Raw genomic sequence first — 24,728 nt, forward strand, 5'->3', positions numbered from 1 at the left:
TAATCAGTATAAAAATGCTTATTAAGATATTTTACAGTTTTTCATACTAATAATTCAAAATCTGGTGTGTATTTTACAGTCACAACACATCTCAACATGGACTAGGCACATTTCAAGTGTTTCATAGCCATGTGTGGCTAGCGACTACCATATTGGACAGTGGAAGTCTACAGCCTTTTGGGAAGAGAATGGGAGTCTTGGCCTTCTGGTGGTGTCTGGCTTTGGTCTTGACTCTCTCCAAGGCGATGGGGAGGTTGAGAGCGTGGAGAGAGAGTGGTGGCAGGTGTTGGCAGGAACATGTGGAGCTCTGAGGCCCCCGCTTCACTCTCTCTGTTGGAGGTGTGGAAGCCCAGCAAGGTGGGCTTACCTGAAGATGGGGCACTCTGGAGGTACCTTTTACCCTGTGATAGAGGTGTGGTAACCATAGTATCTATGTATGTGTTTATTTATGAGGTGGAGTCTCACTCTGTCGCCAGGCTGGAGTACAATGGCGCAGTCTTGGCTCACTGCAACCTCCGACTCCCTGGTTCAAGCGATTCTCCTGCCTCAGCCTCCCGAGTAGCTGGGATTACAGGCACGCGTCACAATGCCCAGCTGATTTTTGTATTTTTAGTAGAGATGGGGTTTCACCATGTTGGCCAGGATGGTCTTGATCTCCTGACCTTGTGATCCAGCTGCCTTGGCCTCCCAAAGTGCTGGGATTACAGGTGTGAGCCACTGCGCCCCGCCAACCATTGTAATTATTACAAATGATTCTTGGAATGTATTCCTGTGTAGCTAGGGTTCTTTGGACAAATCTTGAGAAATTGTGGTTTGATTAATATGTTCTGCTCAGGAGTTTCTAGATGTGCAGAGGCCATGGGGATTATCTGGATCCTGAAGGATCTGCCAGGAAAGGCTTGTCAGTTCAGATGGGTTGAGTCTGTTTTCTTTAGCACTGGGCCGTGCCAAGTATCTCTCCATTTGTCTACTGATGATAAAGCATCTTCATTCTTTTGGAGATGTGGTTGTAATTGAAGAAGCACTGCGGTGGAGACAGAAAAAAGCACAGTTTCTTTTTTTTTTTTTTTTTTAGGCGGAGTCTCGCTCTGTCCCCCAGGCTGGAGTGCAGTGGCCCCATCTCGGCTCACTGCAAGCTCCGCCTCCCGGATTTGCACCATTCTCCTGCCTCAGCCTCCCGAGTAGCTGGGACTACAGGCGCCCGCCACCATGCTCGGCTAATTTTTTTTTTGTATTTTTAGTAGAGACGGGGTTTCACCATGTTAGCCAGGATGGTCTCAATCTCTTGACCTCATGATCCGCCCATCTCGGCCTCCCAAAGTGCTGGGATTACAGGCGTGAGCCACCGCGCCTGGCCGCACAGTTTCTTTTTCCCTCTTGCAGGGTGGTAGAGGGTGGCCGTAGAATCAAGTTCTTCAAGTTCCTTTAGTTATTTGTCAATGTTTCTGTTGGACTTTTCTTTCTTTCTTTCTTTTTTTGAGACAGAGTCTCGCTGTGTCGCCTAGGCTGGGATGCAGTGGCATGATCTCAGCTCAGCTCACTGCAACCTCTGCCTCCTGGGTTCATGCAATTCTTGTGCCTCAACCTCCTGAGTAGCTGGGATTACAGGTGTGCGCCACCAAGCCCGGTTACCCACATTACTGTTTCCTTTACATGGACTCATTTTTTTATGTAAAGGAAAACTTGGGAAGTTTTGTATTCCTGGTTTGGTATGTTCATTGTGTTTTCATATTTCATAAATATATAATAGTGAAATAATAAATGTTCACCCCAGTGCCTCATAAAACCGTTTCCCGTCCCACATTGCACTTTGAGAAGTAGTGCTGCAGATGGAGGGTCGAAGAGTTGGGGGGGGAGTCGTTCTGAGAGAGCTCTGGCCCCTTTGGCTGAGAGAGACAATGCCCTTCCCAGGTGCGGCTCTATGAGTGGACAACAGAGAAGGAGCTGCGCACTGAGTGCAACCACTACAACAACATCATGGCCCTCTACCTGAAGACCAAGGGCGACTTCATCCTGGTGGGTGACCTTATGCGCTCAGTGCTGCTGCTCGCCTACAAGCCCATGGAAGGAAACTTTGAAGAGGTGATGCTGGTGGGGGGATGCGAGCAGACTTCTTGCTTGAGCCACGGCCCCTGCAAGTGTCTCTGGTGGGGAAGGATAATCCAGCCCAGTATTAGGGGCAGAAATGTTTTCCCTGGAGCAGACATTCTACATTGATTAAGTTTGTTTTGTTTTGTTTTGTTGTGTTTTTTTTTTTTTTTTTTTTTTTTGAGATGGAGTCTGGCTCTGTCGCCCAGGCTGGAGTGCAGTGGTGCAATCTCTGCTTACTGCAAGCTCTGCCTCCCAGGTTCACGCCATTCTCCTGCCTCAGTCTCCCAAGTAACTGGGACTACGAGTAGCTGGGACTACAGGCACCTGCCAACACCCCTGGCTAATTTTTTGTATATTTAGTAGAGACGGGGTTTCACCTTGTTAGCCAGGATGGTCTCGATCTCCTGACCTCGTAATCGGCCCGCCACGGCCTCCCAAAGTGTTGGGATTACAGGCATGAGCCACTGTGCCCAGCCCTGATTAAGTATCTTTAGAGACTCCCAACTCGAACTCTGACTAGGCTCCATCTCTGGGCAGTTGGCAACCAAATGGGCTGCGTTGGCAGAGAGGTCGGGGAGAATCCCTCTAGAGTGACACTTGTTGAACACCGTGCTATATCTTCTGCAGGGTGGGGCCTTGCTCCTGAATAAAGGAAAGACAAGCCCCAGAACTGGATTCTGTGCAAACTGCTGATTATGCTTTCTTGTTTCACCTTGTCTGTTTTAAGATTGCTCGAGACTTTAATCCCAACTGGATGAGTGCTGTGGAAATCTTGGATGATGACAATTTTCTGGGGGCTGAAAATGCCTTTAACTTGTTTGTGTGTCAAAAGGATAGGTGAGTAGTGGCCAGCTCTGGGAGTGGTGGGGAGGGCTGGGAGTTCCTGAGTCTCTGGTGGATGCAAGCATTGGGTTCTGTGTCAGGTTCAGGTGCTCCTCTTTACAGAGATAGAACTTTCCTCGTGAGAGAATAAAAGGCGACAGAAATCCACCTCTTTAGACTGGCTCCCCTACTGTGGAGTATGTCAGCTCCCCAGGGAAATTGAGCACCGTGACCACTGCACGTGGTCCTGTCTCAGGGCCTGTGGTGGAAACAGGAGGTTCAGAAAGTGACTTTCTCACCACCTTTCAGCGCTGCCACCACTGACGAGGAGCGGCAGCACCTCCAGGAGGTTGGTCTTTTCCACCTGGGCGAATTTGTCAATGTCTTTTGCCACGGCTCTCTGGTAATGCAGAATCTGGGTGAGACTTCCACCCCCACACAAGGCTCGGTGCTCTTCGGCACGGTCAACGGCATGATAGGTAAGGTCACCCCTGTGGGGCACACCCACACACAGGCCTCTTTCCTGATACCAGCATTCTGAGGGACTGGGGAGAGCAACTGTACAAGACCTAGGCATTTACTAGAGGAGGCTGCAGCACATTAGCCCTCCCTGAGCTGCTCACCTGGGCTGCCCTTTACATAGAGGATACATGATCTGGGGTTGAGCTCTCTGCAGCTCACTGCCTCCTTCACTTCTTCAGGGCTGGTGACCTCACTGTCAGAGAGCTGGTACAACCTCCTGCTGGACATGCAGAATCGACTCAATAAAGTCATCAAAAGTGTGGGGAAGATCGAGCACTCCTTATATCCTTCCCAGAGCCATCCCCTTGCTGGGAAGCACGTCCCAGCATATGTGGCACATGGAGTCACATTACCCGGAAGCCACTACATGTCTTGATTAGGTTCCTGTACAGAACAGGTTTTTTTGTTTTGTTTTGTTTTTGACTTTTTCATGTGGAAAATTTCAAACATACACAATAGAGAGAACAGTATATTGACTCCCAAAGTACTTACCACCTAGCTTCCGCTGGTCCATCTTGGAAATGTACATTTATATTCCTGAAATGTGTCCACCTCTGGCCCTCTCGGTGTAGCAGGCCAAACGTGAATTTAGATCACAACACAGGAGCACATCCCTTCAGGGATTTGGTTGAGGGCAACAGTGTCTGAGACTAGAGAGACTACCAGAAGAAAGGGAAAAGTGAAGAAGCGGAAAACACTGAAAGAATCTGCCACCCTGGGACCCCCAGAATCCAAGTGCTATTGGAAGTTTGTTTAGTACAGGAGATATAAAGGGCCCTCCCCACCCCCGCTGGAGGTGGGAGGAGTTCCTGTCTGTGACTCTGGCCCTGCTCTAGCCAAGGAGGGCTGATGGGCTGATTTATTGGTTTTTTGCTAACAAGACTTTTGGCAGCCCTGTCTCACTGAGTCTCAGTTTACTCATCAACGGAGCTGCCGCTTTTCTTCTTCTTGTTCTTTTTTTTTTTTTTTTTTTTTTAATTGGAGGTGGGTTCTTGCTCTGTTGTCCAGGCTAGAGTGCAGTGACATGATCATGGCTCACTGCAGCCTTGACATCCTGGGCTCAAGTGATTCTCCCATCTCAGCCTCCCGAATAGGTGGGACTGTAAGCACATGCCAGCTCACCTGGCTAATTAAAAAAAAAATTTGTTTTTTGTAGAGACAGGAGTTCATGATGTTGCCCAGGTTTGGTCTTGAACTTTTGGACTCAAACGATCCCCCTGCCTCAACCTCCCAAAGTGTTGGGTACACAGGCGTGAGCCACCACCACACTGACCTCTCTATGGAGCTTTGAGGCTAGACTTAGACAGGTGGTTCTTGTGCATCAGCTTTGCCTAGAGCACTTTTAAAGAACTTCCATACACATACGGGCTTCACATTAATAGACTCTGATCTGTACTTTTAAAAACTATTTTGAAGATCACCCCAATTGAGAACCAATTAGATTAGGTCATATTTTTTACATTTTTTTAATTCCAAAAATGTCCGAATAAAAGCAAGGCGAAAGGAAGTGTCATTTCCTTTCTAATCCTGATGATTGCTTTAGATTGTGGTCTTATTCAAAGGTGGGGATGATGGAGGAGGGTGTTTCCTGATAAGCACATGTTCCTTAACTCACCCGTCTACCTGGAGATCCTTTCACACCGAGCGGAAGACAGAACCAGCCACAGGTTTCATCGACGGTGACTTGATTGAGAGTTTCCTGGATATTAGCCGCCCCAAGATGCAGGAGGTGGTGGCAAACCTACAGGTGAGCTGTGTGGTGTTTAACCCTGGGCCAGACAAGTCCGCTGCAGGTTGGGGCATGCCAAGAGACTGTCTCTGGGCACCTCTCCTCCTCAGTTCCAAGGTGCGAGGGGCCCTTTGTGTAATCCTTACCAGATGGAAGCTGGAGTCTGAGGGAAAACAGATGTTTGTAGTTGTGGCTCGTGGGTACCCAGTAGGTACCAGATGCTGTGCTAGTAACTCTACCCATGTTAACCCCGTCTTTGAGCAATGAAGACACATCTGGGATCTTTGGCAAGACCCAAAGGTGGGAGGCAGGGTCAGGATCCCGTAGGGAGGAGAAATGGCCACAATTCTGGAGTTTGGGATACTGCTCACTGGAGATGGTGTCTCTCAGGGATAGCAGAAGAGGGAGAATCTTGAAGAGGGAGAAATAGACCTGGTGGTGTCGTTGCTGACCTGTGCCACCCAGGGGGAGGCGTGGGTTTCTGTTGAGTCCTTCCTCTGCCATGACAATGGTGGAGTCTTGTGCCTCCTTCACTGGGGGCATTCCCTTCCCCAACTGTGGGAGAGCACCCTCTTGGTCCTCACAGCCCCGCCCATCTTCTCATTGCAGTATGACGATGGCAGCGGTATGAAGCGAGAGGCCACTGCAGACGACCTCATCAAGGTTGTGGAGGAGCTAACTCGGATCCATTAGCCAAGGGCAGGGGGCCCCTTTTCTGACCTTCCCCAAAGGCTTTGCCCTGCTGCCCTCCCCCTCCTCTCCACCATCGTCTTCTTGGCCATGGGAGGCCTTTCCCTAAGCCAGCTGCCCCCAGAGCCACAGTTGCCCTATGTGGAAGTGGGGCGGGCTTCATAGAGACCTGGGAATGAGCTAAAGGTGAAACATTTTCTCCCTGGATTTTTACCAGTCTCACATGATTCCAGCCATCACCTTAGACCACCAAGCCTTGATTGGTGGTGCCAGTTGTCCTCCTTCCAGGGAGGGATTTTGCAGATCTTTGGCTGAAAGGAAGCTGTGCGTGTGTGTGTGTGTATATGTGTGTGTGTGTGTGTGTATCTCACACTCATGCATTGTCCTCTATCTTTTTATTTAGATTGGCAGTGTAGGGAGTTGTGGGTAGTGGGGAAGAGGGTTAGGAGGGTTTCATTGTCTGTGAAGTGAGACCTTCCTTTTACTTTTCTTCTATTGCCTCTGAGAGCATCAGGCCTAGAGGCCTGACTGCCAAGCCATGGGCAGCCTGCGTGTAAAACCTGGAGATGGTGGATGATCCCCACGCCACAGCCCTTTTGTCTCTGCAAACTGCCTTCTTCGGAAAGAAGAAGGTGGGAGGATGTGAATTGTTAGTTTCTGAGTTTTACCAAATAAAGTAGAATATAAGAAGAAAGGTACATTTGTTTTTGCTTTTATTCACCCTGCCCAGCTATCCAGGACCCCAGGTTAACTATTCCTAATTTACTGCGAACTTAGGCAGTATCTTCCCCTTTATGGCAGTTGTTGCATTCACTTGCCCTTGCTGTTAGAACAGCTCTTTTCAAGTAGTGAAAGTGAAGACATCTATACCTCTTCTTCATCACGTGATTGTTTGATGGGATCCCAAGGATGATGGGTTTAGAAATTCATTGGTCTTTTTGGTTGTCCTTGACACCATTTGATTCTTACTTGCCTCTGCCGGTAACCTGCTGGGCCCGGGGGTTGCCTGGACTGCCTTTCCTGGTTTTATAGCCAGCTCTGTGTGCAGTGTCCAGTCATCTAGCCCCCAGGCCACCTAGTAGCTCCTCATGTACCTCCCAGCTGCTTGTTGCCACATGCCCTTTGGACCCTCATTTTGTTTTCTCTGATCTAATCAAGTGAACCTTTGGTGCTTTTGGTTTGAGAATACAGCAGGAGTAGGGCACATATGGGATTCACTCTTCTGTCTGGCAAACAAAGCCTGTCTTCTTTTCAGCTCAGTGGGCCAGTGTCTGGGCCCACGTTTCTCTCAGTGATCCGGTGGGAAGAAAGACTGCTCTGTCCCCACGGTGGAGTAGGGTTGATACTAGGCATATTGGTGGCTCCTTTAAGACCAGCCTTTGATACAGTGTCAGGAAAATTGTGGTTACAAGTTCAAATTGTGGTTTTGAGAGATTCTAGCTTAAAAGGAAAAGAGCAAAGAAGCATCCCTGGTTTGAGGGTCTTCTGGAGGAAGTTTCCTTCCCTGAAGGAATTCCTTGTGTTTTATTACCTTTTTTTCCCCTTATACTTCTGAGAGTTCTGGAGGTGGGGGATAAGGGTCTTAACAAAAGTAATCAGCCTCTCAAAAACCACAGTTTGAGCTGGAAACCCAACACTGTGATTTGAATTCTAAAAGTCATAGTTTGAATTTGAAAGGGCCTGCCCCCCTGCCAGAGGCCAGCTTTAATGAGGCAGGCAAGCAACAGTCTCCACATTGTGATTATTTTAAAAATTTAATCCTAGATGGGAGCGCTGACTATAAAGTGTCATAATCAGAAAGACAGAATGTGGTGGGATGATCATTCTGGGGCACTTGCGTGGTCTGACCTGCAGCTGCTGAGACCTGCTATTGAGAAGAAGGTTGTCAATGACTTGTCTTGAATTTGGAAGCTTGTGGAGTCCTTGCTATGTTTTGCTGATTTTTTGTATCATACACTCTTGGGTATATTCACTCGGGATTGAATTCCAACTTTGGAAACTGATGTTCTGCTGCCATACTCCCACATCCCCTCTTAAAAACCATTAATCACCTCTCTAGGGGTGAAAGGTTGTTGTTGGAGCGTGGCTGTAGCCAGCTGGAACAGCTCCATTCCATGTAGGCGCTGATGAACTAGCATCACTCCAGGCCTCTGCACGAAGGGACCTTTGGGAGAATAATAGAAACACTGACTCATCACATGACCATTTGGAGGGATCACAAGCCAGAGGCTGTCATTCTGCAGCCAACAACAACTTGGATCCCCCACCCTCGGTGGATCCCCCACCCTCGGTGGATCCCGCACCCTCGGTGAAGGTCCCTTTTGTTACTGAGAAACCACAAGCCACAGAAGTGGGAAGAAACACAGGAACCGCAATCAAGGGATGTGCCCGCACTAGCCTTGAACAATAGTAAGTTAGAGACTCTGTGTCCAAACTGAGAAACCTCAGGGTCCAACAAAAAGACAGGAAAAACAAAAACCAAACTAAAGGGGCAAATGTTGATAGGAGCAAGGTGAATGCCATAAGGTCACAGAAACTTTATGGGGAAATGAAAGAAATGCCAAGGGCAGTTTGGGCATTGTTTGGAGATTCACTAACAGGAATTTACTATGTACTAAGTATCCTAAATTCCTTAAGGTAGATGTGGGTTTTCTTCAGGCACAAAGTTGCATCTCAGCTATTCCAGCTGCTCGTTGGCCAATATGGAGCAAACTCTGCCAGAGAGTGAGTTTTACAGGGTGAGGTGGAGCGGGTGGGGCTCCATAATGTAGCTGAGAACAGAGGTAGCTGAGGTGTGCTGGAGTGTGAGAAAGAAGATGGCATGAAATATGGAAGCCATGTGGACACTTGTTCTGTGTATGCCTGTTGAAAATTTGGGTAGCTCCCCTAGGGCCAGGAAAAAAGGGCACCTATTTGACATTGGTGGTTTAGGGGCAGTGGAGGGGGAAAGTGTAACCTTCAGATGTTTGGGGCAAGAGAGAAAGATGCCTTAGGATTCCGAGGGTCCTTGGGACTCAGAATGGATATGACGGAAGTTGCATTCATCTTATGTTACAGAATACTTTGGCTCCTACTTGTTGAGAATATGTTGACAAGAAAATGGGCCAAAACAAACAAGGTGAGATATGGCCTCAAGGTGAATGTCTGCAAAAATGTAGCCACAAGCCGGGTGTGGTGGCTCACGCCTGTAATCCCAGCACTTTGGGAGGCTGAGGTGGGTGGATCATTTGAGGTCAGGAGTTCAAGACCAGCCTGGTCAACATGGTGAAACCCCGTCCCTACTAAAAATACAAAAATTACCCGGGTGTGGTGGTGTGCGCCTGTAGTCCCAGCTACTCGGGAGGCGGAGGAAGGAGAATTGCTTGAACCCAGGAGGTGGAGGTTGCAGTGAGCCGAAATTGTGCCACTGCATTCCAGCCTGGGCGACAAAGCAAGACTCCGTCTCAAAAAAAAAAAAAAAAAAAAAAATGTAGCCACACATCTTCAGGTAGGGAGACTACTTGGCAGCTTGTGTTTAAATAACATAAAAGCACAACAAAAAATGCCTGCTTTTTTTCTTTTTTTTTTTTTTTTTTGAGACGGAGTCTTGCTCTGTCGCCCAGGCTGGAGTGCAATGGTGCAATCTTGGCTCACTGCAACCTCCGCCTCCTGGGTTCAAGTGATTCTCCTGCCCCAACCTGAGTAGCTGGGATTACAGGCACCCGCCACCACGCCCAGCTAATTTTTGTATTTTTAGTAGAGATGGGGTGTCACCATATTGGCTAGGCTGGTCTGGAACTCCTGACCTCAGGTGATATGCCCTGCGCAGCCTCCCAAAGTGCTGGGATTACAGGTGTGAGCCACCGCGCCCAGCCACCTGTGGTTTTTCTTTACTGCAAACACAGTGTGTCATAATTAACATCATGGGGTTGCCAAAAAAAATAATATTAGGGTGCATTTAGTAAAAGTATGGTGTCTGCAGGAAGGAGGCACGAGTCCAGGCCACCGCTGTTACGCCATGTCCATTTGTGGCCACCAATGTGAAGCACCTCAGTAAAGGCAGAGGTAGCAGGAAGGCCAAAGGAACTGGGATTGTTCAGCTGGGAAGTGAAGACACTTTAAAACAAATGTGGTTCAAAACTGGATTGGGCCGCTTCTTAACAGGTAGTGAGTTTCTTACCCCTGGAAGTATTTAAGCAAAATCTTGACTAATTGTGGGTGGCTAAGGGAAGGATTACTGCATGGAGCAGAAGGTAAAATCAGTTATCCTTTCAGCTTTCTCCCAGCGGGATGATTTTGATTTCTGCACCCCTTCCTTGCCTAAATCCCTAGGCAGCCCCCCAGTCTCTGACCACGGCCTGGGGCAGCTGCAGAAGGGGCAAAGAGGAGCCTTCCAGATCTGCTTCTGCCTCTACACTGCCAATGGCGCCAGCTGCTTCCTCGCCTTGCCACCAGCAGTCGGGAGGCCGGCCATCTGCCCCCTGGGTGCCCAGAGGAGCCCGGGGCTTCAAAAGTGGCTAGGGCCCCCGGCCAGGGAGCGGTTGGACCCACAGATCAACGCACTCCGGCGTTAGGGTGCAGACCTTCTGGCAGGCTGGGGGCAGGCCTAGAACTGCCCAGCGGCGCAGCGACCTGGCGTCGTGGGTTCGAATTTCCACGGTTCCCACCTCGTGACAACAAGGCGTCTCGGGTCCCACCGACAGGGGCCATGCCCGGGGCGCGCAGCCTCCGGTGCTAGCCTTGTTCCCGAAGTCTGTTTCCTCCCGGGGCCTCGGTCTGACGCCCTCAGTCAGCGCTTCGCAGGAAGCTGACTCCCAAACCCGGGCAAGGGGTGTGGGCCGAGAGCGAAACCCCGCCCCCAGGGGTCCCTGATCTTTGCCCCCGCCCCGGGCTCCGCGCCTGTCGGAGAGGCATCAGCAGGCGGGCGGCGTTGCCTTTGTGTGTTTCGCTTCGAGGTGCCAGAGACCCTCCCCACAATCGTCCGCCGCGTCCCCTAGCGGCCCTCGGCCCCTCCTCTCGGCGTCCCCAGCCCCCCTGTTCAGCTCCGCGTGCCATTTCGGGGATCGCTGGTTCGCTCCCCACGGCGCCAGGAGGAGGGGCGAGGGCCGGCAGCCCCCTCCCCCGCGCGCGGCGCAGGAGCCGAGCCCAGCCCAGGGGACCCGCCGCCGCCGGTCATGTGGGCCGGACTGATCCTTCGGGCCGCCTGTGTCGCGCTCCTGCTGCCGGGGGCCCCAGCCCGAGGCTACACCGGGAGGAAGCCGCCCGGGCACTTCGCGGCCGAGAGGTAAGCGTCCCGAGCTCCTCCAGGCTCCCCTGCCCGGGAGAGCGCTACCGGCGTGCAGTCGAGAGGCGCTGAGGGGCGCTCAGGAGCCGCAGGCAGCCGCGTGTCGGGGCTTCCTCTGGGGTGCTATCAGCGCGGGCACAGCTCGGGGACGGGACAAAGAGTCAGCAACTTGTGCCTCTGGGCGGGTGCTCATCGTGCGCCCCTGGCTGGGGCTGTCCAGACTGGGACCTGGGAGATCCGAGGTCCAGGCGTTGGGTGACTCTTAATGTGCCCTGGAGCGCGGACCTCTGGAGAGGGGAGTCCAGGATGTGCCATCTGGTCTCCGGACTGGCTGGCTCACCCCCCAGCGTGCCCGTGGCTCTGCCTGGGCAGCGCCTGGCCTCCCCTGCCGCGCGGGGCTTTCCCTGGGTCTTGGCCCTACGAACTTCGTGGACCTTGGAACAGCCGGGGTCTCTGGGTCTCTTTTCGTTTTCTGTCCGTGCATGTGCGCGGGTGGGGGTGGGGTGCATGCCCCTCCGCTGTCTTTCGCGATGGATGCCGCCCTCCGCACGTGCTTTCCCCCGGGCCGCTGTGGGGCCGTTCGCGTGTGTGCGTGATGCTCAGAGCTAGGGAACACGGTGTCAGCGGGCGGCCTGGCCCGCGGCCACGTCCTCCGGGGGGCGCGCAGCGGGGGCGGCCCGGCCAGGCTTGTAGCTCACACGTGTGTTCCACAGCCACCGCCAGTTCCTGCTCAGATCCGGCCCCGACTCCCCGGCGTTCCACAGGCTCCCACCACCTGTCCCTCTGTCACCAGCCCTAGGAGGCTCCTTAGGGCGCTCTGGCGGGTGCTCGGTCCCTGCCCACCTGAGAGTTCGACTCCATCAGCCTCCCTGGGCACCCTTTTATCTGCCGCCTTGGTGGCACTGCCTGTTCGTTTCTGTCCCAAGGCTCCGCTCATTCGCCCGGTCCCCTCCTTCTCAGGCTGCTGCCATAATCACTCCAGCAAGGGGGTGGATGAGACTTCACTGCCAGTTCCCGCCAGCAGGAGGGCCCCCCCTTTCTTCTGTGATGACCTCAGAGAGGGAAAAAGGCCCCAGGGACAGCTTTCCTCAGACTTTTGTGTGCTGCCATGGCGCCCTGAGCTTCCCTTTCCGGAATACTTGTCACATTTTGGCACAGATTCTTCTCCCCAAGAACACGATACGTTTGCCTTGTCCCATGTCCCCAGCGCCTGGTGCAGTGCCCAGCGCAGAGTGGGTGCTTTACATAGTGCCTGCCTCCAGAATCATCTTCCCTCCGCTCTGAACATTGGTGGAACGCCGTTGGGAAGGGGTTTCTTTTCCCTTTTCTGTTGAGGTGGGATTGGAAGCTCAAACCAGGCTGGATTTCATCACCCTCTGTCCAGTTCATGACTGGAGCTGGTTGCAGTTGTCCTCTCTGTCCCCCTCCAGGCCTGCAGTTGTGCTGTTTCCCCTGCTGGAACACCCTCTCTCTCCCTTCTCTCTCTTCCTCTTTTGCTGGCTGCCCTACTTTTTTTTTTTTTTTTTTTTTTTTTTTTTTTGAGACAGAATCTTACTCTGTCACCCAGGCTGGAGTGCAGTGGCTCGATCTCGGCTCACTGCAGCCTCTGCCTTCTGGGTTCAAGCGATTCTTATGCCTCAGCCTCTGGAGTAGCTGGGACAACAGGCACATGCCACCACACCTGGCTATTTTTTGTATTTTTTTTTTTTTTTTTTTTGAGATGGAGTTTTGCTCTTGTTGCCCAGGCTGGAGTGCAGTGGCGTGATCTCAGCTCACCGCAACCTCCACCTCCCAGGTTCAAGCGATTCTCCTGCCTCAGCCTCCCAAGTAGCTGGGATTACAGGCGTGCACCACCATGCCCGGCTAATTTTGCATTTTTAGTAGAGAAGGGGTTTCTCCATGTTGGTCAGGCTGGTCTCAAACTCCCGACCTCAAGTGATCCGCCCGCCTCGGCCTCCCAAAGTGCTGGGATTACAAGTGTGAGCCACCACGCCCGGCCTGTATTTTTTTTTTTTAGCGGAGACAGGGTTTTGCCATGTTGGCCAGGCTGGTCTCAAACTGCTGACCTCAAGTTATCCGCCTGCCTTGGCCTCCCAAAGTTTTCTCTCTCACCTCAGCCTATATGCTGCCCTTCCAGGAACTCCCCCGACCCTCCTCAGGGCTCCACAGCCTGTCCCACTGTGGCATTTGTCACTCTATGCTGTTATCACCTGGCTCCTGGTCTGCCCTACTTTCCTTGAAGGTGGGGGCAGTAGCTTGTTTATGGCTGTATGGTCATGCCTTACTCAGCAGCCAGCACCAGTTGGATGCATCTGGCTTCCTGTCCTTTCTGGACCTCATTCCTGCTTGAACAGACCCCCACTGCCTCCAGTTTTGGGCAGCTCACTCATGACCCCACACCCACCCCAGAGATGTCACCTATGCCATTGCCCTTCTCAACCTTTCCCTCAACAGCCATTTATTGAGCACCTACTATATGCCAGGCACTGCTATAGGTGCTGGGGTAAATAGATAAGAAACCCTTGTCATCAGGGAGTTGTAGGGGAGCAATGAATTAATAAATTAAAAACTAATGTCACAGGAAGTAAATGTTGTGGAGAATAAAGCAAGTAAATGTTGTGGAGAATAAAACACCACCTTGTTGTGGGTGTACAAGGAAGGCCTCTCTGAGAAGGTGCCATGGGCAGAGATCTGGGTGAAGGGAGAGAGGAAGCCCAGTGTGTGTCTGAGGAAGAATCTTTCTCTCTTTTTTTTTTTTTGTTTTGAGACGGTCTGGCTCTGTCACTTAGGCTGGAGGGCAGTGGCGCCAACTTGGCTTGCTGCAACCTCTGCCTCACAGGCTCAAGCCATTCTCCCACCTCAGCCTCCCGAGTAGCTGACCCTACAGGTGTGTGTCACCATGCCCAGCTAGTTTTTGTGTTTTTAGTAGAAACGAGGTTTCACCATGTTGCCCAGGCCGGTCTCAAACTCCTGGGCTCAAAATGATCAGCCTGCTTCGGCTTCCCAAAGTGCTGGGATTACAGGCGTGAGCCACCACACCCGGCCATAAGAACCTTTCTTATAGCAGGAACTGTAAGTGCAAAGGTCCTGAGGCAGCCACCCCTGGGGCTCCTCATCTATTGCACAGCCTTTCTTCAGCTCTGAGGGCCCTCTCCTGGCCACTCTGCTGTGTGTTCATGTGGCAGTTATCTGTAGGAGGCCAGTATCTATTGTCTCACACTTTTGTCTCTGTCTTGCCTCCAGGAGAAGACTGTCTGGGTCATTTTTCTTTGGAAACTTCCCATTGCCCCTCCGGACAGTTCTCGAGAATTGTTTGTTGATTGACTTACACACTGGCTGGGAGACTTTCCTGTTGACCAGTGTCTCCCCCAGTATAGAATGAGGAAAGTGCTCTCTCTTCTCTTGCAGACGCCGGCTGGGCCCCCACGTCTGCCTCTCTGGGTTCGGGAGTGGCTGCTGCCCTGGCTGGGCGCCCTCTATGGGTGGTGGGCACTGCACCCTGCGTAAGTGCTTGTCCCTGTGCCCCAAGTCTTCTCCTCCAGCAGTGTGTGTTGCCAGCCCTCAGTCCCTGGCCCGAGGGACAGACGGGGGGCCCCAGTCCCTCATCTCTCACCTGCACTTCTCCTCTCAGCCCTCTGCTCCTTCGGCTGTGGGAGTGGCATCTGCATCGCTCCCAACGTCTGCTCCTGCCAGGATGGAGAGCAAGGGGCCACCTGTCCAGGTAACTGGGGATGGGCAGGGGTTGATGGGAACAGATGAATGAGCATTGAGGTTATGTACTGGGCAGTGGGCACTTGAGATGTGTCCTGGCGTCTCAGCTTCAGACAACTCTATTAGGTAGACATTTTGTGCCCATTTTATAGATGAAGAAACTGAGACACAGAAGTTATTGTCTTGCCGGGGGTCACACAGCTGGTAAATGGCAGAGCTGGATTTAAACCCAGGCCTGTTTGCCTTCAGAGCTACCCTCCCAACAGAATTCAGGAGGACCTTGGTGAGGTGGGGATGGCTGGGACTGCCACGGGCTGCATGCTCACTGGTGCGATGCCTGCTCTAGAAACCCACGGACCATGTGGGGAGTACGGCTGTGACCTTACCTGCAACCATGGCGGCTGTCAGGAGGTGGCCCGAGTGTGCCCTGTGGGCTTCTCGATGACGGAGACAGCTGTTGGCATCAGGTGTACAGGTGAGACGCCTGGGAGTGGTGGGGGAGGGGGACAGCGGGAATTATATCTCCTCCCCATCCTGCCAGGATGGTCTCCAGTGTATTGCAAGAGCCAAGCTGAGCCAAGATAGGCTCTGATGTTTGAGAGTGGGCAAACTCTCAAAAACAAAAGAAATGTGTCACTTCTGTTATTTTACAAATATTTATTGAGCACTCTTAGGGGCAGGAACTGAGCTAGGGACTGGGGTTATGGGAGCCACAGTTGGTCCCTGTTAGGGAGTTTTTTTTTTTTTTTTTGAGACGAAGTTTCACTCTTTTGCCCAGGCTGGAGTGAAGTAGCATGGTCTCAGCTCACTGCAGCCTCCACCTCCTGGGTTCAAACGATTCTCCTGCCTCAGCCTCCTGAGTAGCTGGGATTACAGGCGCGTGCCACCACACCCAGCTAATTTTTGTATTTTTAGTAGAGACAGGGTTTCGCCATGTTGGCCAGGGTGGTCTCGAACTCCTGATCTCAGGTGATCCACCCACCTCGGACTCCCAAAGTGTTAGGATTACAGGCGTGAGCCACCGCACCCAGCCCCTATTAGGGAGTTTCTGAATATGAGGAAGGAAGACAAGTAACAGGACAAGAACAGCTCAATTGTCACGGGGACCTTAACTGGGAAGGGCAAGGTGCCAGGGCCCACAGAGGGGCATGGAACCCGGAGTCGGGAGGGTTGGCCGGGGGAGGCTCCTTGGGAAAATGACATTTGAAAGATGAGGGACGCTAAACTCAATAATTATTTTGTGAATGTATTATTTGCTTGTGATTTTTAAAACATTTCTACGGACAAAATCTGTTACCTTCCCCAGAAACAGCCACTGTGACCAGTTTCTTGTCAATCTTTCCAGAGCGACAAAAGCCTTTTTGGAGTTTTAACTTCGTAAAAATAATATTTCTCCCCCTGAATAGAAAAGCAGGAGATAGTTCATTGTAGAACATTTGGAAATAAGAGGAGAAAGATGAAAATAAGCATTCTCTGGAAGTCCCCACCCGGAGATATTTGTTACTAAAATGAAGTTTTGTTTTCCTGCCCTTTTCCCTGGGTGTGTCTGTGTTGTGAGTGTGTGTACGTGTGTGTATATGTATGTTAAGCATGCAGCATATATGTATGCTTTATAAAATTGGGATTTTATCTGTAGCTTTTATTATTTTTCCCATCTAATTTTATGTTGTAGGCATCACTAACAATTCCTTGCAACATAATTTTTTTTTCGCTAGGCTCAATGGCTCATGCCTGTAATCCCAGCACTTTGGGAGGCCGAGGCGGGTAGATCACTTGAGGTCAGGAGTTCAAGACCAGCCTGGCCAACATGGTGAAACCCTGTCTCTACTAAAAACACAAAAACTAGCTGGTGTAGTGGTACATGCCTGTAATCCCGGCTACTCAGGAGGCTGAGGCAGGAGAATTGCATGAACCCAGCAGGTGGAGGTTGCAGTGAGCCGAGATCACATCACTGCACTCCAGCCTAGCGACAGAGCAAGACTGTCTCAAAAAAAAAGAAAAAAATTTCTTTTTTTAGCAGTTACATATGTGGTTGCTGTAATTGAAATAACTATTTGTCTGTTGTCCCTTATTTAAGAGGTTTGCAGTGTTTCACCACTATAAATAATGCTGCCATAGGGCCGGGCGAGGTGGCTCACGGCTGTAATCCCATTACTTTGGGAGGCTGAGGTGGGTGGATCACGAGGTCAGGGGTTCAAGACCAGCCATGACCAACATGGTGAAACCCCGTCTCTACTAAAAATACAAAAATTAGGTGGGCGTGGTGGCGGGTGCCTGTAATCCCAGCTACTCAGGAGGCTGAGGCAGGAGAATTGCTTGAACCCGGGAGGTGGGAGGTTGCAGTGAGCCGAGTTCACGCCACTGCACTCCAGCCTGAGTGACAGAGCGAGACTCCGTCTCAAAAAAAAAAAAAAAAAAAAAAAAAAAAAAAATTGCTGCCATAAAGAGGCTTCTTGTCAGCTTCTCTGATTATTTCCTGGAAGGACGCTGTTGGGTCCAAGGGTCTCAATAAAGGGGTCTTGGAGCTCGTTGCTTGTTGCAGCATCTCCTCCAGATAGGAAAACCAATGGACGCAATTGATCTGCTCCTGAATGCTTTTCACCTTGGGACACTTTCTGCACGTACTTCTCATTGCAGAGGCTAACGGAACCAAGGAAAAGTCAGAGAACAATGTCAAAGCACTTGCAGGACAGGGTGGCACTGACCGTAGCCATGGGACATCCCAGTGGAATGGGGTTAGCCAGGGTGGGCTTCTTAGCGGTGTTGAGCATGGTCTTGACGGTCCAGCTGTTGGGAAGAGTGGGTAGCTGCTGGGTAGAAGGCTAAGTAGGGGATAAGGAGAGTGGGGGTGTCCCACGGGCTTGGGGGCCACAGTGGCGAGACTCACTACACAGTGAGTGCAGACTGAGTAGACTGAGCTGAGCCCGTAGGTCCTCAGAAGCTGCTGCGGATCTTTGGCAGGGAAAGGATGGCAAGAAGCATGATTTGGGGAGATCTGTCTCCCAGCTCCTATCATCCCTCAGATCAGAACATCTCACTAGGCTCACCTTCCTAAAGTACTACTTGGATTTAGTCACCGCAACTTAGTCTCATCTTTTTTTTTTTTTTGAGACAGAGTCTCGCTCTGTTGCTAGGCTGGAGTGCAGTGGTGCGATCTCGGCTCACTGCAACCTCTGACTTCCTGGTTCGGCGATTCTTGTGCCTCAGCCTCCCAAGTAGCTGGGATTACGGCACATGCCACCACGCCCAGCTAATTTTTGTATTTTTAGTAGAGACGGGGTTTCACTATGTTGGCTAGGATAGTCTCAATCTCCTGACCTCGTGATCCGCCCACCTCAGCCTCCCAGAGTGCTGGGATTACAGGCGTGAGCCACTGCGCCTGGCCTTAGTCTCCTCTTAATCCATATCTTCAGTCCTGTCTCCTGCTGCCTCAAAAGGAACCCAAGCTTCAGCTAGTCTGGGCCTCAGTACAGCTCGCAAGGAGCCCAGCTGCTGCCTGGAAGCACCTCAGACCCTTTCTCCACCTGGGCAGTCCTTCCTCCGATACTCCTGGTCCTCTCAGCCAGTCGCTCTTTCAGGGCATGCCTGCTGGGGCCAGTCTGTCACTGGTGGGGCATATATCACCCCCTAGCAGGCACTGTTCTCCCCTGGGTGTGTGTCTTGGCTCCTGTGTTATCAGACCGTGAATATCTGGAGTCAGCGCTGTGTCTTAGTCACATTTGCGTCCTCAACAGCCCCCCTCTGGGTCTGCTGCACGCAGTTGGTGCTCAATGAACCTTTAAGAGAATGACTCTGTTGATTATTTAATCAACCTCCCTGTCCACTGCCCTCTGCCCTTTTGAGGGCCCTTTGGGGTTGCCCTGCAGGCAGGGCCATTGGAAACAGTTCGGTCTCAGCTGTCTTCTCTCGTCATCTGATCTTCATGGATTAAAGGGGGCCCCAGTCTCTTGGCCTCTTCCTTCCTGGGGTTTCCTCATAGCCAGTGACCTTCCTGGTGTCTGCTGTTTCTTCCTGGGGTGCAGGTGGGGATTCCACGCTGCTGAGGGCAGGCTTGGTGTGGGCTCAGGGCCCTTGTGGGGTTGATTTGTTCCTCAGTCACAGTCATGTTCAGAGAGGGCCGTGCAAGGGAGATTTCTTTTCTTTTCTTTTTTTTTTTTCTTGAGACGGAGTCTCGCTTCGTCGCCCAGGCTGGAGTGCAGTGGTGCGATCTTGGCTCACTGCAAGTTCTGCCTCCCGGGTTTACGCCATTCTCCTGCCTCAGCCTCCTGAGTAGCTGGGACTACAGGCGCCCGCCACTGCGCCCAGCTAATTTTTTGTATTTTTAGTAGAGACGAGGTTTCACCGTGGTCTCGATCTCCTGACCTCGTGATCCGCCCACCTCAGCCTCCCAAAGTGCTGGGATTACAGGTGTGAGCCACCGTGCCCGGCCTTCTTTTTTTTCTTGAGATGGAGTTTTGCTCTTGTTGCCCAGGCTGGAGTGCAATGGCACAATCTCGGCTCACCGCAACCTCCGCCTCCTGGCTTCAAGCGATTCTCCTGCCTCAGCCTCCTGAGTAGCTGGGATTACAGGCATGCACCACTATGCCTGGCTAATTTTGTACTTTTAGTAGAGACGGGGTTTCTCCATGTTGGTCAGGCTGGTCTTGAACTCCTGACCTCTGGTGATCCGGGGGCCTTGGCCTCCCAAAGTGCTGGGATTACAGGCGTGAGCCACCACGCCCGGCCTGCAAGGGTGCTTTCTTCCCAGACGCTGACAAATGCGTAAGTTCCTCTTGTGAGGACCACTGTGTAAACATGTGCTTTCTCTCTTTCCAGACATTGACGAATGTGTAACCTCCTCCTGCGAGGGCCACTGTGTGAACACAGAAGGTGGGTTTGTGTGCGAGTGTGGGCTGGGCATGCAGCTGTCTGCCGACCGCCACAGCTGCCAAGGTGAGTTGCAGAGAAGGAACGGCTGCTCTGGGAGGGGTAATGGGGTTGCCACATTGAACACTCAGCCCTGCCATGCCCAGCGCAGTGTGCTCTGTGCACCACTGCATTGAACCTTCACCACCGGCTTCTGAGGGAGATGCTATTATGGTTCCTGTTTGACTGATGTGGAGACTGAGGCTTGCCCAAGGCCAAGTCGTTAGTAAGAGGTGGAGTCAGAGTTTGAATCCCAGCACATCTAACAGTTAGAACCGACTGCTGCTGGCCTGGCGGGATGGCTCACATCTGTAATCCCTGCACTTTGGGAGGTCAAGGCGGGAGGATTACCTGAGGTCAGGAGTTCAAGACCAGCCTGGCCAATATGGTGAAACCTCATCTCTACTAAAAATACAAAAATGAGCCAGGCATGGTGGCGAGCGCCTGTAATCCCAGCTACTCAGGAGGCTGAGGCAGGAAAATTGCTTGAACCCAATAGACAGAGGTTGCAGTGAGCCAAAATTGCACCACTGCACTCCAGCCTGGACGACAGAGTGAGACTTTGTCTCAGAAAACAAAGTACCTGCTGCTGCTGTTGCAGGATAAAGGGATGGTGATGGAGGAGAGGCTGTGAGGAGAGCCAGGGCAGAGTGGGCCGACCACCCTGGGGAAGGAGGCCACTGAGATGAGCGAGGGCCGGGAGAGACTCAGGCTGTGAGTCCCGAGGAGCCATGGGAGGGGCTTACCGGGATGGGGTCATTCACTGACTACATTCATCAGTTTCACCTGCCCCAGTGCTGGCCCAGGCTCTGGAGCTACCCTGGGGAGTAGGATCCCCCAAGTCTGATGGGGAGCAGAAGAACAAGGTTAGGATGAGGGATAAATGTTGGGAAAACCCAGGGAAGAGAAGGAATCCTACCTCTTCAGTTTGCAGGATGAGAGATCTTACAATTATTACTCATTCTTTTAAAATGCCTTTTATTTACACATTATGGAAAGAATCTCACAAGGCCGATAATTGTGAACTCCCCCTGAATCCTACATTATTATTTTCTTTATGTTTGACATTTTCATGAATTATAAGAAAAAATTTAAAAGCCATGGTGCTAGCCCAGGCCCTCTTTCCCACTGCTGCCCTCTGCTCTCCCTGGAGAATAGCCTGCGCATCTTAGTCTACTTGGGCGGCCATGATAAAATTCCACAGGCTGGGGGCTTATACCACTGACATTGATTCTCATAGTTCTGGAGGCTGCAAAGTCCAAGATTAAGGCACTGGCTAATTCAGTTTCTGGTGAGGGCTCTTCCTGGCTTTCAGAAAGCAGTCTTCTTGCTGTGTCCTCAGTTGGAGAGAGAGCTCTCTGGTATCTCTTCTTCTTCTTTTTTTTTTTTTTTCGACATGGAGGAGGACAGAGGACACTCCCTTTGTTGCCCAGGAGTGCATTGTTGCAATCTCAGTTCACTGCAACCTCCGCCTCCTGGGTTCAAGTGATTCTCCAACCCTCCCAAGTAGCTAGAGTTACAGGTGTGCGCCACCACGCCTGGCTAATTTTTGTATTTTTAGTAGAGATGAGGTTTCACCATGTTGGCCAGGCTGGTCTTGAACTCCTGACCTCAAATGATCTGCCCACCTTGGCCTCCCGAAGTGCTGGGATTACAGGCATGAGCCACCCAGCTAGGCCTCTCATGTCTCTTCTTACAAGGACACTAATCCCATCAAGAGGGCACACCCTCATGACCTCATGTAACCCTAATTATCTTCTTATCTACTTATCTTACCTTCATATCTTCCAAATGCCATTACATTGGCGGTTAGGGCTTCAACGCGATTTTTGAGGGGACAGAGTTTAGTCCATAGCACTCAGGCATTGGTCTGCTGTGTGCCCTGCCTGCCCCTCCCCATGATGTGTACGTACATACACGGGCACTTACAGAGACAGGATAGTTGCTGAACTCTCGGGTCCTGGGTCCTGGGCTAAGCACTTTACATGCATTTTCTCCTTTCGCCCTCAAAATTACCCAGTGAAGTTGGTATTATTTATCTCCATTTTATTGATAGGAACACTGAGGCTTAAGGAAATTGTTACTTGCTTAAGATCATATTAGAGCTAAAGTTTTTTCTTCTTTCTTTTTTTTTTTTTTTTTTTTGTAGAGATGAGGTCTTGCTGGGTTGCCCAGGCTGGTCTCAAATTCCTGGCCTTAAGCTATAAGGATAGCTTTGGCCCCCAAAGGGCTGGGATTCCAGGCATGAGCCACTGCACCCAGCCAGAGTTGGGATTTGAACCTAGTCATTCCTTTGCTTGTTCCCCTTACCCCGCCCGATGTTGGTCTTGAAGATCTTTCCACATCAGGGTAAATAGACTTGCCTTGTTCCTTTTAACTTCTGACTCTGCAGTGCAAATATTTCATAGTTTACTAACTCTTTTCTTATTGATGAACATGGAGATTATCTCCAGTTTTTCACAATTTCAAACAGCACTAGGGAACTTTTACAGAGGAGGTTCCACTGAAGCTGAGTTTTGAAGTATGAGTAGGAGTTTTCCAGCCAGACAAGAGGGAAAGGCATTCCAGGCAGACAGAGAACATGGGCAAAAGGGGAGCACCAAAGGAGCATGGTGCATTTGGAAGATGGCAAGAATTTAAGCCAGTGGCCAGGTGGAGTGGCTCATGCCTGTAATGGAGGCCAAGGCGGGTGGATTGCCTGAGGTCAGGAGTTTGAGACCAGCCTGACCAACATGGTGAAACCCCATCTCTACTAAAAATACAAAATTACCCAGGCATGGTGGTGCATGCCTGTAATCCCAACTACTTGGGAGGCTGAGGCAGGAGAACTGCTTGAACCCAGGAGATGCAGACCGCAGTGAGCTGAGATCGTGCCATTGTACTCCAGCCTGGCAAAAAGAGTGAAACTCTGTCTCAAAAAACAACAACAACAAAAAAGAATTTAAGCCAGAGTGAAGGTCAGGGGCAAGGAAGGAGGTGGGCAAGGCAACCAGGACTATGTTCAAAGACGTTGTGAGCTATGGGGCAGCACTGGTGTCTTACCCTAAGACGAGGTCTGTGGCCTGTGGGAGCAGCAGAGAGGTTTTGAGCAGGGAGGGCCCTGATTAGAAATGCCCTTTGGTCAGAACATCCTGGAGGCTGTGCAGAGGATGGCTTGAAGGAACCTAGGTAGAGACAGAGAGACACACTGGAGGCTCTGGCTGTTCTCCAGACTAGAGATGAATGGGGCCGGGCTAAGGGGTAGCAGTGAGGATGAGAGACGTGGGCTGGTCCAGAGAGTATTTAGGACTGGATGTGGGCAGTGCAGAAGAGGGGCAGCTGAGGTGGTTCCCCATAGCCCTGTGTGGGATAGGAGATGGAGATGAGGGAGGAAGAGGGGACCACATATTTCAAAGTTCTGTTGGGGAAATGAACCCCAGTCTTGTCCCTTTTCCTGCCAGACACTGACGAATGCCTAGGGACTCCCTGTCAGCAGAGATGTAAAAACAGCATTGGCAGCTACAAGTGTTCCTGTCGAACTGGCTTCCACCTTCATGGCAACCGGCACTCCTGTGTAGGTAAGGTGGGGAGGACCCTGTGGTCTGCACACTTAGGCTGCCAATCAGGAAGATGGACAGGGAGCCCAGGGACCCGGGAAGGTTAACAATTAGACTTTCTGGTCCTCTGGAGCCTGAAGGGGCTTGAGCCTTTGCTCAGAGCCTGCCTGTCCCTGGGGTTGGCGTGGCTCTGCATGAAGACCCTGTCTTGGACTTTTCCTGGCCATTTGCCACTTTCATCCTGTTATGTTTCTCTTCCGCTCCTCTCCCAGATACACCCCAAGGATTCCTCTCTGCTCACCCATTTTCTTGGCTGCCTTTGCTCCCCTTGGTAAATAAAGCACCTTATGTCTTGGTTCCTCTGGTTTAGGAGACCCTGTTTTCTCAGCCCATTAGCAGAAATTTCCAGAAAGGGATTGGCATGTTTGGTTTGAGCTTGGCTCATGGGTTGAAGGTGGGGTCCCATGGGCCTGAAAAAAGACCTTGTTCTAGCGGAGTTAGGTATTTGTCCCGAAGCCTACCTACCTTGAGCAGCTCAGTGAGTTTTGAGACTTTTTTCGGAAAGAAAAACGGGAGGGTGGAAGGTTTGGAGATGAGCTTCTCAGCGGGGCTTACACCCACCAGGCAGCAATTAATTACCGCTGCATAGTGCTGGAGCTGAGTCTCAGATACTCGCATTAAATGCCTGCTCGATGTGTGAACCTATCAACAAGACTAGCACTAGAGTTCAGCCCCGCTCCCAGCTGTCTGAGTCACATCCCGCACCTTGGGGCAGGGATGGACCCCGTAAGAACATGGCAGGGAAACTCCCCAAGTCTTTTGAGCTAAGGGATGGGCGGAAGAAGGGCTCGGTAGCCCAAACAAAGCAGCTGTCCGCAGCGAGGCTCTCCCGCAGATGTAAACGAGTGTCGGAGGCCATTGGAGAGGCGAGTCTGTCACCATTCCTGCCACAACACCGTGGGCAGCTTCCTATGCACATGCCGACCTGGCTTCAGGCTCCGAGCTGACCGCGTGTCCTGTGAAGGTGAGCGCCAGGCCCCTCCCTCCCGGCGGCTGGCCACGCCCTCTCAGTGCCTGCCCTGGCCACGCCCCACAGAGCCTGGCCCCTCCCCGTCCACGCCCTCCCGGAGCCCAGCCACGCCGTCTCAGCGCCTGGCCCCGCCCTATCCCGGCGCCGCCCACCTGGCGGTAGGCTCCCTTTCCGTCTGCCCTTGTTTTCAGTTCATCTTGTTTGTTACTTTCAACACTCCACTTTCTTCCTCGCTTTCTTTTTCCACTTCTTTATCCATTCTTCCTTCTTCTTTTCACTGTTTCCCCAGCCCTTCTGTTTTTTTCCCAAATGATAAAAGGATAAAACCCAACAGGAGTCCGAGTAACCTGAGCTACAGGGACAGCCATTTCCGTGGTTCGCCCTGCCGCACGGCGACAGTGTGCCCATAAACATAGTAGAATGTTGCGC

At 51.6% G+C, this 24,728-nt stretch overlaps 2 protein-coding genes across 16 annotated transcripts in view; both read left to right on the forward strand.

Moving 5' to 3' along the window:
- Positions 1-6,548, forward strand: part of DDB1 (damage specific DNA binding protein 1) — a 33,625-nt gene extending 27,077 nt beyond the window's left edge. Inside the window, exons 22-27 of the mRNA XM_054441420.2 lie at positions 1,912-2,082; positions 2,819-2,928; positions 3,223-3,392; positions 3,615-3,717; positions 5,059-5,182; positions 5,774-6,548. Of these exons, the coding sequence (XP_054297395.1) occupies positions 1,912-2,082; positions 2,819-2,928; positions 3,223-3,392; positions 3,615-3,717; positions 5,059-5,182; positions 5,774-5,857 (762 nt within the window). The 3' untranslated portion in view covers positions 5,858-6,548. The remainder of the gene's footprint in view (positions 1-1,911; positions 2,083-2,818; positions 2,929-3,222; positions 3,393-3,614; positions 3,718-5,058; positions 5,183-5,773) is intronic.
- A 4,167-nt stretch (positions 6,549-10,715) lies between these two features.
- The window catches only part of VWCE (von Willebrand factor C and EGF domains), a 36,890-nt gene continuing 22,877 nt past the window's right edge, over positions 10,716-24,728 (forward strand). For 4 of the 15 annotated variants that reach the window (XM_054440297.2, XM_054440302.2, XM_054440298.2 and 1 more), the window contains exons 1-7: positions 10,732-11,117; positions 14,526-14,620; positions 14,749-14,838; positions 15,175-15,303; positions 19,644-19,760; positions 23,174-23,290; positions 24,165-24,293. In XM_054440297.2, the coding sequence (XP_054296272.2) occupies positions 11,008-11,117; positions 14,526-14,620; positions 14,749-14,838; positions 15,175-15,303; positions 19,644-19,760; positions 23,174-23,290; positions 24,165-24,293 (787 nt within the window). In that variant the 5' untranslated portion in view covers positions 10,732-11,007. Of the gene's footprint in view, positions 11,118-14,525; positions 14,621-14,748; positions 14,839-15,094; positions 15,304-19,643; positions 19,761-23,173; positions 23,291-24,164; positions 24,294-24,728 lie in introns of all 15 variants that reach the window. The other 11 variants (XM_054440301.2, XM_063670875.1, XM_063670874.1 and 8 more) reach the window with 6 other exon arrangements.

This window comes from Pongo pygmaeus, chromosome 9 (assembly GCF_028885625.2).
Source record: "Pongo pygmaeus isolate AG05252 chromosome 9, NHGRI_mPonPyg2-v2.0_pri, whole genome shotgun sequence".
Lineage (NCBI taxonomy): Eukaryota > Metazoa > Chordata > Mammalia > Primates > Hominidae > Pongo > Pongo pygmaeus.